The 13,924-nt window shown below is 35.5% G+C and overlaps 3 protein-coding genes across 3 annotated transcripts; 2 read left to right on the forward strand and 1 right to left on the reverse strand.

The window, feature by feature from the left end:
* Positions 1-203: 203 nt before the first annotated feature.
* Positions 204-2,616, forward strand: LOC104098882 (pentatricopeptide repeat-containing protein At1g52640, mitochondrial). Its single transcript, XM_033656804.2, has one exon. The coding sequence runs from the start codon at positions 299-301 to the stop codon at positions 1,940-1,942; it is 1,644 nt and encodes a 547-aa protein (XP_033512695.1). The 5' UTR covers positions 204-298; the 3' UTR covers positions 1,943-2,616.
* A 3,657-nt stretch (positions 2,617-6,273) lies between these two features.
* Positions 6,274-7,095, reverse strand: LOC104098881 (uncharacterized). Its single transcript, XM_018771665.3, has one exon. The coding sequence runs from the start codon at positions 7,093-7,095 to the stop codon at positions 6,274-6,276; it is 822 nt and encodes a 273-aa protein (XP_018627181.3).
* A 1,443-nt stretch (positions 7,096-8,538) lies between these two features.
* LOC104098880 (26.5 kDa heat shock protein, mitochondrial) lies at positions 8,539-10,518 on the forward strand. The gene is made up of 2 exons (XM_009605722.4): positions 8,539-9,135; positions 9,980-10,518. Exons 1-2 carry the CDS (start codon positions 8,835-8,837, stop codon positions 10,393-10,395), a joined length of 717 nt encoding a protein of 238 aa, XP_009604017.1. The 5' UTR covers positions 8,539-8,834; the 3' UTR covers positions 10,396-10,518.
* The last annotated feature ends 3,406 nt before the right edge of the window (positions 10,519-13,924 follow it).

A 13,924-nucleotide genomic window follows, 5' to 3' on the forward strand; every position in this document is an offset into this window, starting at 1 on the left:
GAGAAAATAAGAATTTGGATCAAAGGTAAAGTTGTCTTGACTTATATGTTATGCGAACGAGCTGATGTCACATATTCGAGTCGTGAAAGCACCTATTAATATTTATATTAGGGTATGATATTTACATAATGACTATTTTTCGGACCATAAATACAAGATGCTTTTATGCATCGAAATGCAAAAATGATCTTTTTGCAGGGCCAAAAGACAGAGGGAGAAGCCTACTGGATGCTCTGACTGGGTCTATACTCTGTAGATACACATCCCAAGTTTTGAAACTTGCCCAAGTTCCATACTAATGGCGATAAGAACTCTTCTTCGCGCCAGAAGTTGTACTCACTATTTCCCCCTCAAAATCTTCCATCACAATCACACACAACCCACGAAATCCAAAATCTTCCCACATCATCCCCTTCCATTATTCTCTGCTCATCACTTCACATCCCTTTTGCACAAAACTAATTTCACTTCCATTTCAGACGCCCCACACTCTAATTCACACCTACTAATAAGTGAACTCTCTCGCATCCTAAGCGATTACAGAAATCCCCACAACGACATTGAATCAGCTCTCAATCCTTTCTCCGACAAGATTTCGGCTAATATAGTTGAACAAGTCCTTAAACGCTGCAAAAATCTTGGGTTTTCAGCTCACAGATTCTTCATATGGGCAAATAAATTATCGGGGTTTTATCATAGTAAAGAAAGCTATCACATTCTTGTTGATATTTTAGGAAATAGCAAACAGTTTTCTTTGTTATGGGACTTTCTTTTTGAGTTAAAAAGGAACAAATCTTGTGAATTAGGTCAAGATATTTTCTGGATTGTCTTTAGGTCTTATAGTAGAGCTAATTTGCCTGTTGATGCAATTAGGAGTTTTGATAAAATGATTGATTTTGGGATTACCCCGAGTGTAGTGGATGTTGATCAGCTTTTGCTTGCATTATGTAAAAGAAAGCATATGAAAGAAGCGAAACAGTTCTTTGATATAGTTAAAGATGAGTACATGCTGAGTGTGAAATCTTACAGCATTATGATGAGGGGATGGGGAGAAATGGGAGAAGTAGTTGAAGCACAGAAACTGTTTGATGAAATGCTTGAGAGAGGGTTTGCAGTTGATTTGTTAGCTTATAACAGCATTTTGGAGTCTCAGTGTAAGGCTGAAAAAATGGATGATGCCTATAACTTGTTCGTGAAGATGAGGTCCATGGGACTAAAACCTGATGCTTTTACATATGCAGTTTTTATTCGTGCTTATTGTGTAAAAGATGATATTCATTCAGCTTTTAGGGTCCTTGATCGGATGAAAAGGTACAAGCTTGTGCCTAATGTATTTACGTACAATGTTATCATCAAGAAGCTTTGCAAGAGTGACAAGGTTGAGGATGCTTACCAACTGATAGATGAGATGATTGAACGAGGGGTAAAACCTGATTGTTGGAGTTATAATACAATCGTTGCTTGTCATTGTGATCATAGCGAAGTCAATTTGGCACTTAGGCTGATCTCAAGAATGGAGAAGAACGGTTGCCTGCCAGATCGGCATACATATAACATGGTGCTTAAAATGCTCATAAAGGTCGGAAGGTTTGATAGAGTTGAGAAAGTATGGGAGAGTATGGAAGGCAGGAAATTTTATCCTTCGGTCTCAACATACGCTGTTATGATACATGGTCTCTGTCAGAAGAAAGGCAAACTTGAGGAAGCATGTAAATATTTTGAAATGATGATAGATGAAGGGATCCCGCCATATGGTGAAACCTGTGAATTATTGCGGAATAGACTTATAGGTTTAGGATTTGCAGAGCAAAAAGAGATTCTTGCGGATAAGATGGAAAGAAGTACTTCTTGTTTAATTCAAGAGCTAACAAACATAATGAGAGGAAACAAGGCCCGTGCCAGATTGAGACGTGAAGAAGAATACTCTGATAGTGATAAGTAAAGGAGTTTAATGTGCCGGAGAAGTAGAATAGCCTCAATCCCTTTGGTCAAGGTGATACATATTCTTAATGCCTGTTGTTTGTTTGCCGCCGCATGCTTGACATTTCTCTGTTTGCTTTTACTGGTAGCAGCTAGTGATGCTGACTTGGTCGTTCTTGGAGGCTACTTCTCGCAGAGATGGAAAACTGTAGCCTAAGCGGCAAAACTTTCCTAACTGATCTTTGTTATAGCAAGCTGTAGCAAAAAAGGTGCTGTGATGAGTTTCTTGATCCGTACCCAAATAAATGACTCTATTTGCTTGTAAAGGATCTAGATGTGGTGCAGCAGAAAAGCACCAGGTTTGCAAGAATATTGACCTCAAGTTGCATAACGAGCTTATTGAGGTTCTATGAGTGGATATGTGGATTTGGACAACTGGCTTTCTTAGTAAAGGAATGACGGACATGTAGTTATCACTTGGAATCCCAGGTAAACATTGGGCTCTGATGAAATGTTGTGTTAAGCCACTTGGCTGAAGAGCGATCACTTTACAAGAATAAACAAGGGCAGCAAGATTGTTAGCTACTTAAATTAGCCTGTCAACCACTGCTCGAGGACACCTTTAAGAGTTTCCTTTATTGTTTGTAAATCAAGGCATCTTTGAAATGCTCAAATGCTATCTGTTAGGATCGGGAACCCGGGTAGTGCGGAAGTTAGCCAAACAACGGTATAATGACAATAACAAAGACAATTGAAATTGATAACAACAACAATTAAAGTATATAAAGAAGACACCAATTTAACGTGGTTCGGTCAAAGTGACTTACGTCTACAAGCGAAGAGGAATAATTTCACTATACCAATAAGAGTACAAAAGAGAGTACAAAATTAGAGTAAATACTCTAATTAATCCCAAATACCCTAAGAGAATAATCTCACAAGATCACTCCAAAGAAAGGGTTCACACAAGTGCTTCCCAACACTCAACTCTCATACAAAATACTCTTAATAAAGGAGGAAAGGAAGAAACAAGAAATGAAGACTCAAGTCTTGTTGGTGTGTATAAAATGAACTAATGGCCTTCCCTTTTATAGGCAAAAAAGTCTTGGCCCTTTAGGTGTAAAAGAAGAGATACAACTTGTGCAAATGATGTCCACCACACAATGCAATATTTTTGGGTCCCAAAGAATATTGCCAACAAAGTCTACATTTTGCAAAGATGCTTATGCTTATGTGAGATGGACTCCATTAGCCAAAATATTGACAATAATTACAAATCTCCACCTTGGCCTAATTTTGGCTGATATAGTAAATTTGCTCCACCTTTTCCTCAAAAGCCCCAATGGGCATATGTCAAAATTTAATGCCATCAAAATCAGACAAGTTGTTTGATACCGAAACTGTAGTAAAGCCTATAACAGTGGATCCCAATAAAGTATACAACGAACCAGATCTGTGTGCTTTCATGATCACAAGAGTACCATGAGAAACTTTCAGAACTCCACCTTCACCTGTGTACTTGCACCCAAGAAATTCTAGAATGCCCAAAGAAATGAGATTTTTCTTCAAGTCAAAAACATGTCTAACATCAGTGAGAATTCTCACCACACCATCGTGCATTTTGATTCGGACTGTGCCTTTTCCAAAAACTTTGCAGGCAGCATTGTTTCCCATCAAGACAACTCCACCTCCAATATATTCATATGTGGTAAATAAATATCGATTGTGACACATATGATAAGAACAACCTGAATCTAAAATCCACTCATTGTTAGATTTGAAACTATTATTAGTTGCTAAAAAAATAGTTCTCTCAGTCTCATCAGCAGCTACACTTGCTTCGGCAGTGTCAGTATTTTTGTACTCATTTTTCCTTTTCTTACGCTTTTCTTTATTTTTCAGCTTATAGCATTCAGAGATATTGTGACCTTTCTTATGACAATAGCGACACTCTAAATTATTGTATCTGGATATGGAGTCGGATTTGCCCCTAACAAACAAGCCAACTTCCGCTTGAGTTCCACTAGTTTCCCCAGTAATATCACTATCTATTTGTTCTTTTGATTTTAAGATAGATTTAATATCCTTATAAGAGATATTATCCTTTGCATAAAGCATAGTATCTCTTATATGCTTAAAAGATAGGGGTAGAGAACAAAGCGGTAACTCCTCATCTTTAATTTCAATATCTATATTACTCAAATCCATAAAAATGGAATCAAAGGTGTCAAGATGAGAGAGAATAGATGTACCTTCACCCATACGAACTGTGTAAAGCTTCTACTAAAGGTAAGGTCTATTTTCCACCGTCCTCTTCATATATAAGGTTTTCAATTTTTTCCACATGCCTTTAGCTGTGGTTTCTACAGAAATTTCACGTAAAACCTCATTTGAGAGATTTAAAATGATACCTGCTTTTGCCTTTTTGTCTATGATGGCAAACTCCTCGTCCGTCATTTTATCCGGCTTCTTCTCATTTCCTTGCAACGTCAAGTCTAAGCCATCCTAAATTAGGATAGCTTCCATCTTTAATTGCCACATTCCGAAGTTTGCACTTCGGTCAAATTTCTCAATATAAGTCTTTGTTAGAGTCATTTTGGCTATTGAAACTAACCCGGTTAGATCCGGCTCTGATACTTTTTTGGTAGGATCGGGAACCCGGATAGTGCGGAATTTAGCCAAACAATGGTATAATGACAATAACAAAGACAATTGAAGTTGATAACAACAACAATTAAAGTATATAAAAAAGACATCAATTTAACGTAGTTCGGTCAAAGTGACCTACGTCCACAAACGGAGAGGAACAATTTTACTATACCAATAAGAGTACAAAAGAGAGTACAAAATTAGAGTAAATACTCTAATTAATCCCAAATACCCTAAGAGAATAATCTCACAAGATCACTCCAAAGAAAGGGTTCACACAAGTGCTTCCCAACACTCAACTCTCATACAAAACACTCTTAATAAAGGAGGAAAGGAAGAAACAAGAAATGAAAACTCAAGTCTTGTTGGTGTGTATAAAATGAACTAATGATCTTCCCTTTTATAGGCAAAAAAGTCTTGGCCCTTTAGGTGTAAAAGAAGAGATACAACTTGTGCAAATGATATCTACCACACAATGCAATATTTTTGGGTCCCAAAGAATATTGCCAACAAAGTCTACATTTTGCAAAGATGCTTATGCTTATGTGAGATGGACTCCATTAGCCAAAATATTGGCCATAATTACACTATACTTCTGTGTTTTGTTGGAACTAAAGAAGTAAATGTTGAATCCGGGTTTTTTAGGAGACGCAGACGCATAATTAGTGAATGTGCTGCTTCTGCTATCTATTGTAGTTCTAGTTTGTGAAGTTACTAGATCAAAGCTGCTGGTAATGTGATTCAGAAGTGTCGTATCAGTCTATGATTGCAGATGTGATGGCATGTTGGTTGCTTGGGAATTGACCAGGAAGGGAAATTGCAAAAGGTGGTTACCAGTTCATAGAACAATCCTCCAAAAATTTAGAAACATGTTCCTTCGGGTAAGGTATTGTTCTCCCCAGTCACTAGGTACGGTGATGATGAAAATATTCACTCAAATCTTTTGGAGGATCTGATGTTTTTGTAGCCTGTAATGTGATTTTTACTTATATTTATGTCGTCATTTAAGTTTACTAAGTATCCAGCCTTTCATATTACCCATACCCACCCATCTCTCTCATCCTAAGTGGGAGACTTTTGTTAATTTTTTCTTTACAAGATGAACAAAAAGGCTTTTGATTGTTTACATGGTTCAAACTATTTTTTAAGGTTTGGCAACTTATTTGACATGTACATACAATGGTTTCCTTAAGGTAAAATAGGATTCAGTCCAAAGCTACTGGGTTCGGCCAAATCTGTAAACTCTATGTTAGCTCCGCCCCTAGTTTCCAAAGGTTACATGGAGGAGATTGGTAATTTGGTATGTAATAACCATGGCATGTCCAAAGGAGTTTCATTCTCAGATTGGCTATCCTTGGTAAGTTATATACAAAGAACATACTAGTGTAGTGAAGAATGAATGTTAGCAATGTATGTTCACAATGTGAGGTTGCAGATTAAAGTGTGGCATACTTGTTCTTTGCCGGTGGGTTGTCAAACGAAATCTGGAAGAAGCTGCTAGTGTGGCAAGGCATTGACAGGGATTCTATGGGCTAGGAGGCAAAGATATCCTGGGCACAATCACATGCAAAAGGGAAGTTACCTGGTGTACCATATATGGCTTGAGCAGTGGCGGACCCAGGATTTTTATCAAGCGGGTTCAAAATGCAAAGAAGCAAATATACAAAGAGGTCAACAAAAACTATATATTAATAAAATATATTATTACAACTGTCCTCTACGAGTTTTCATTTCCTGAAACGTATTCATAATAGTCTCATCAGAAATGATGTTAAATATTTTTCTTTCTACATAAGGTACCAAACAACCGCTCATGAATTCGTCACTCATTCGATTTCGCAATTCACTCTTGATCAACTTCATCGCCGAGAAAGTTCTTTCAACTGTAGCAGTGGCAATTGGTAGAAGAAAAGCAAATTTCACAAGGCGAAACACAAATGGATAATTCAAATGCTTCTTTGTCTTAACTAGTGTTTCAGAAAGATCAACAAGTCCTTGTAGATTTGAGAACCTTTCATCAACATCACGAATATTAACAATATAAGTTTCATGTTGATTCTTGAGCGTAACCATTATATTCTCATCAAAATCGTCAGGATACAATTCAGCCATCATCAATATCTTGTTTATGTCAAAACTGAAAAATGAATCAACTGGATTTAAGCAAGCTACTCCAACAAGCAAGTTCGTTGTCACCTCATTAAAACGAGCATTGAGTTCTTGAACTTGCCAATCAATAATCTTAAAAAATATATCAACATGATAGTGATGTAAAATAGTATAATCAACAACTTTACGTCGAGATCTTCCGGAGTTAACATAGAAGTCATCAAAGTTTGGTATCAAAATATTATACTTGACACAAAATGCAGACACCTTATCAATAAGTGAATCACATTCTCCTTCTCTTAGCTTTTGCAACCGTTTCTTTGCCACTTCAACAAGTAGAATAGCATTTGCAATATCTTGCTTATTTTTTTGTAAGGATGTATTAAGCTCATTTGTGATCCCCAAAACATCTCTCATTAGGTGCAACATGAAAGCAACCTCAAATGTGTACGTATACGTATATTCAAACCGAAAAAGGATTTAACAACAACAATCTGAAATTTTCCATAACTAAAGAGAAAAGGTGCTTAACTTCTCAATATAAGCAAGTTTATTACTCTCAATTTCTCACCTTTCCCCATTTTTCATTAAGATTAAAAATTATATTAAAAAAAATATTTAACATGGTATATCTCAAATTGAAATTGAGTTTCTCCGCCAAAACCCATTAAAACAATCTGTATTTTTTTCCAAAGCATAAATTACAAAAATCTGCAATATAAGCAAGTGAGAAACCTGATAGTGACAATTGACGGGCTGACGACGAGAGACGGAGAGAGGCGACCCAACGAGATTCAAGAAGCGGCAGTGGCTTATGGCTAATGGTGGAGACGACTATGAAGCAATGTTCTTTGAAATTGAACTACAACAAAGAGAAGAAAGCACATAGAGGTGAAGGAAATTTATTGGAATTAAATCTTTATGCAAAAGAGGAATAAATACTAGAAATGGTTCTTATTGTTATTGATCACCTGAACTTTTAGTTAAATACCAAGATGAAGCCCTTTGTCGTTTTTATGGGAAAAGAGACCTATATTAAAAAAATCAAAAATAGAGGGCATATGCAACTGACTGGTTTTGAACTCAGGACCATGTGGAAAATTTAAACCTTCTTTACCACTTTTACTTGTTTAAAGTGGGTTCAAAATAATCTTTATACCATTACGTTTTCGAAGACAGAAAAAATATACCTACATACACGGTATTATTTTGCAATGAAGTGGGTTCATATGAACCCTCTTGACTCCATGTGGGTCCGCCCCTGGGCTTGAGAATAATCGAAGGATATTCCAAGGTACAAAGAAGAATACTAATCCTATTACTATTTAGCAATTTTTTCAAAAAGTGCATTGTCGAGGGACTATGAAATGAAAGCTTGTTAGTTGGCTGAAAAGACTCAATTTCTACCCTGATTAGCTTATATGAACTACAGATAATGTTAGGTGTTTTTACTAGTACAGGGCTTATTGTCTCGTACTAGTCGTTTTACACTAATACTGGGGCTTGTTGTCCAGTACTAGTTTTGTACTTGCACTCCAATTTTAGTAATAAAATTTATTTCTTTACCAAACAAAATATTTTTTAGTATTATTGTATTTTAATATATAACAAATAACATAACTTATACTTTCCATTTCAATTTATATGACACCCTTCTTTTTTTAATCAGTCCTAAAGAAAATATCACTTTTCTTCATTTAAAACAATTTAACTTATTGTTATTGTACTTTTAATAAAATAATTATAGATATCTAAGACTGTTTAACAGAAATTATTTATTTTTACTTAAACTTCAGGTCAAGGTAAATGATGTTAAAGTCGATCAACTCAAACTAGTGACTTAAGTAAATGTGGGGCCAGAAGTGGAGAACTCGTGGCACCAGGCATGGAATAGGAAATAGGAATAGTTCATTCTCTGGAACACTCTTCTGCTGTAAAGGCGGCACATTGTTGGAAGAAGTAGCAAGAAACTTCTCAAAGCTTTTATACTGTATTTCTTTTCAAGCTGCTGCTAGAAGATATCAGATCTATCCTTTGAAACCACCTTTAAATAGCCTCCTCTATAATATTGCTGAACAACTACAAGTTCATATCGGCATATATACATCAGTAACAACTTTAATTTAACCTTGACGGATATCACCCTTAGAAATTAAATGGCTTTGTCACGTTTAGCTTTGAAGAATTTGCAGCAAAAGTTGGGTTCTTGCTCCTCCTCTCTGCTGAATTCAAGTGTTAACCAGAGGAACCTCAATAACGTACAGAAACAGAGATGGTGCTCTCAACTTGTACGACGCTTCTCCACCGAAGCTGCAGGTAGCAAAGAAAAATCCGAGACCCAAGAGGTTGCAGTCTCCGAAGGTGGCAAGAAACCAAAGCTATTTCCAAGGAGACGCCGCCGTGGCAGTGGCAGTCTTTGGAGGCGCAACAACTCTGACTTTGCACCTGCTCTTTGGGGTAAGAGTATTCTCCACAAATAACGCATTTTTATTTAATTAATTATACGGTACTTTAAATGATTTAGTTTAATTTTTAGAATTTAAGACTTTTTAAATACTTGGTCTTGAATAAGTTATAATATTTATGTGATTATAAATTTTTTGAATCTTGTGATCTAAAATGTGTTATAATATTTGTGTCGTACGTCTTATAAAGAAAATATTGAAAAGTGTCAATTATTTTTAAAAAGACTAATAAGGAAATAGGAGTAGCATATCATTGACGAATGATATGCCCCGGGAATATTTATGGGTACAAATTCTCTGAACTTGCACTAAATAGTTGATATGAATCCAAAACTTTAATAATATAGCGGGTTCAGTGCTAAAAAATCTTAAAAGTTGAACTCATAAAGTTTGAATCATGTATCCGTCCCTCTTTGAGGACAAACTTGAATTTATTTATCACCGCATCTAGGAAGCACGTTTTTATTTACTTTGACTTAATTATGGTCTTTTGGGTAGCGAATGGTATAGTTTTCTTAGCGAGCGGAACTCAATTTATAACTTTTGACTCAAACCATTTGTACGTAAAAATAAAAAAATAAAAGAAGAAGAACTAAACTTAATAGCTGTATACCCAATTACTTAAATTAAAAATAGTCGAATACGGTATAATATATGCATAATTTATGCATTATATGTGTATAATTATGTATAATCTATGTATATGGCTAGAAAAATAAACAATGAATATCACTAACTATTTGTATAAAGATCCCAAAAAAAAATCATGTATATATGACGCATATATATAGTATGTTTAGTTGTCTAAATTCTAAATTTGTTCATTGTTGGCACAGAAAATTTACCTTCAGGACTTGGAAATGCATTGTTGCAAGCCACAGAGAATATCAACAGGATATTGGAGAACCTGAATTTAAGCCCCACGCAACTAATGGGAAGATATAAGGAGGACGAAAAGAGCTACAAAATCCGGTACGATTTGCCAGGGCTAAGCAAGGAGGACGTGAAGATCACAGTGGAAAATGGAGTTGTAACAATAAAAGGTGAGCACAAGGAAGAACAAGAAGAAGGTTCAGATGACGAGTTCTGGTCATCGTCAAGAAGCTATGGATACTATAATAATAGCATTGTGCTACCTGAAGATGCTAAGGTTCACGAGATCAAGGCTGAAATGAAAGATGGTGTTTTGACAATCCTTATTCCTAAAACTGAGATACCTAAGAAAGATGTCAAGGAAATTCAAGTTATGTGAGGTTTTTTTGTTCGATAAAGTAATATCAGTACACATGTTGTAATGTTCCTATGTGTAAGTTAGGTGTAAGTTATGTGTGAGCTTTTGCTTTTGTTAATAAATATGACTGCTATTTACTCTCTAGTACTAAGTTATATATATTCTTGTTTTAGCATCTACATATGAGACTTGACTAACAGGTAGAATTTGGTAAGCCACTCTAAAATTTCTTATAGGCGAATCAGTTCCTGAATTGAGTTAGTCATTCCTTAGGTTTGGTTTTTAAATTGAACTTACCTAATCTGATTTCGAATAATGACCAAATTCCTTCTGTTTCAATACCATGTCAATCAGTTTCGATAGATTGTTTTCCGTCAGAAATTCGGTAATTTTTAGTAATGATTCTCTCCAATAGTCATATTAAATATAGCATTTCAAGCGAGGACACAAATATGTCTGGACTAGTTTTTTAAAAGATTATAGAAAATTATAAATTATCCATAAAAATGAAATAAACTTTTCTGATGGTTTTGATTAAGGGAGTTTAAAAATGATCCAGTGTCCACAAGGAAAACGTACTCCCTTGACTTCCCACCATTAGTATAATTGAATTAGAAGACCTCCTATTTTTGAAACTTTCCCACCATGCAGAAGAGTTAAGATCAACTCAAAATTCCTTCCCTTATATAAAACTATGTAGACATAATTATCTCATCCATCTCTAGCAAGCAAGAAATTAACAACTTCCTGACTTAGTTTCTTTTTCCAATAACCCTTAAATCTTCATTCATTTCAAACGAAACGTTGTTGGGAGTAATAAGACTTAAAAGGATAGTTTAGACTATTTATAAACTAGTTAGTCAAGAAGTTTGTTAGTCCTTGACATCTAAGCATAGATGGGTAGTGTATAAAGAAGTCACGTATATTTCATTTTTCTCATATTTTCAATGAAACAGTTTCTCTCCAAACACAGACCTTCATTTTCCCCCATTTCTCTGCATGTTATCTTCTTCATCAAGCTCTAAATTTTACATGGTATTAGAGCAAGAAGCTATGGATTATAGTCTCATAAATTGATCTGATTCTTCTTCTGCTTGTACTCTTCGAATTTTCTCTTCCAAAATCGATCTGACTCAAATTGTAGCTCAATTTTTTCTCTCTCAAGCCTTAATAAAATTTGACGAGCGCAAAACACAACACAAAATTAATGCTCACTAGCCAAAGATAGTATAGTTATATTATCGTCTCCATAGGGATTGAATTTAAACAGTGTTCAAATAATCTTTAGTTGATTACTATCCAGGAGAATTAACACTTTGGATCGATGACTATTATTACGATTAACTACTAAAATTTAAGCAATTAATAATTTATCACAAAAGACAGCGGATGAGCAACGAAGAAATAAATACGAGAAATAAGGGTAATTGATTAGACATGTGCAAGATAACTGACTCGGGATCCAATTCTTGAGTTAATTCACTCTATAATACGGTTGATTCTCACGAATTCAACCGATAATCAGATTACACTTGAAGTTAATGTTCCTCTTTCGATTAAACGTTAATTTTAGTAATTAATTCAATTGAAGCACGGTAAACAATTGCAACAATAAAATTATGGTTGTGATCTAAAGGGTAACTTCTCACGAATATTCCCCATTTTTCTAGTTCGATTAACAATTCAAGAGGTTCTTTCGATTATCTATTTGAATCACGAATTTAAACTAGAGCAAAAGATGTGAAGAAATACAATATCAAACTTCTCCTTCGATTAAGCAAAATAATAAATAACTCCACAATACAAATTAAAGCTCCATCAATTAATTCTAACAATTAACAAGAATCGAATCCCTAATCAAGTTATCGAAACATCGTATCTGTCAACACCCTAATAGAAATTACTCAATAGCAATGAAGTATGACATCTCAATAAGGTTCAAAAATAAAGAAAACAACAATTCTAATAATTCTATACAAACTCCCGTATTGCACCGATTGCCGGTTGAAATATTGATTAATTCTTGAGTCTTCTTGCCTTGGTTGGTTCTCCTATCTTTCGTAGGTCAAAAGTCCCCTCAAAATCGTATTTTTGGTGTATTTATACCATGTAGGAACAAGCCCAGACGAAACTACCATTTTCTAGCCGAAATGGGAGATCACTCTGATATTTTTGCACACCCGTGCCGCGCCATGTGGCGCGCTTGTGAGGAAATCCAGAGAGCTTGCAAATTGCATATCAGACCAACTTTTGCACTGTTGCAACTCGTGGCGCGACTGTACCCTTTCTCAGAGTAAATTCGTTTGTTCACTTTTTGACATTCGGACTTGGTCCTCGACCCCCGAACGTGATCCCGACTTAATTTCTTGGGCTTCTACTTAGACTTCAGAGCTCCAACTTGCTCGATTTAGCTCCAAATTACCTAAATAGCTCGGAATCATTTCCTGCAAGGCATACAATACGTAATAAATATAATTCACTATCATTTAAGCTCAAACATACGTAAAATGCAGTAATTAGAGTGCAATACTACGGCTAAAATAAGGGTTTCTAGCCTACCATCAACACCTCACACTTAGACCATTACTCGTCCTCGAGCAATCAAACTACACTTCACATAGGGATGACCTTTTCATCAAACAACCTCCCTAACACATCATGCCAAGAATATTTAAAATAGACTAAGCACCCTATCATAACATCCTAACCTCAAGACTCAACTCAAAAGCACCACGCATTTTTCACTAACTTGTTCACTTACTCTAACACAGAGGTCAATGACTTTACCTTACCTTCACAAGTCATGTGCCCTCACACGAACAATAGAGAGTAGTTCCACACACAATAAAATTCAAGAACAAATAGGAACTCAAGATAGAAAGGATTCACTCGCTCTCAGAAATAAAATTCATGTGCCACAGAAAATGTACCATAGGCTTGCCCGTAGTGTAGTACTCTACTAATTGAGCTAATTCAATGAAAGATCAAGTATGACTTTATTTTGGTTGTAATGTAGGTTGCGGGACAGGTAGGATACATATGGATATAGTGGCTACACCTCCCTCAGCACTTTAATACTTACAAATTAACAATTTAAACCCCACACTTGTGTTGAACCAAATTCCAACCTTCATATCATATTAACATCAACTCCCCACTTCTTTAAGCACAGACAAAGCAAGGTTTACCACTAGCAAGGAATGATTTTATTTATAATATATACAAACACCAACATTTTTCCTTTTTCTAGATTCCGATTTTCTCTTCGTTTTTTTCAATTCCCTACAAGTGGCTCTCACAATAATTTTTTTTCAAATTGTGCACCTTTCTCCTTTTCTATAGTTCCACTCAAAAATCCTACCATACCTCCAATTAACTTTTAACAAGTACATAAATATATCAAGTGCTCAAGAGAGGTAAACGGTTCAAACAGATAGTCAATTCAAACAAAGAGGTCAGGCTTGTAGTGTGGTTGCCAAAGAAAATAGGATTACAGGCTCAAAAGGGCTAACTAGAATGCACAACAATTAGGCGGGTCATAGACATATAA

The sequence above is a fragment of the Nicotiana tomentosiformis genome, chromosome 12 (assembly GCF_000390325.3).
Source record: "Nicotiana tomentosiformis chromosome 12, ASM39032v3, whole genome shotgun sequence".
Lineage (NCBI taxonomy): Eukaryota > Viridiplantae > Streptophyta > Magnoliopsida > Solanales > Solanaceae > Nicotiana > Nicotiana tomentosiformis.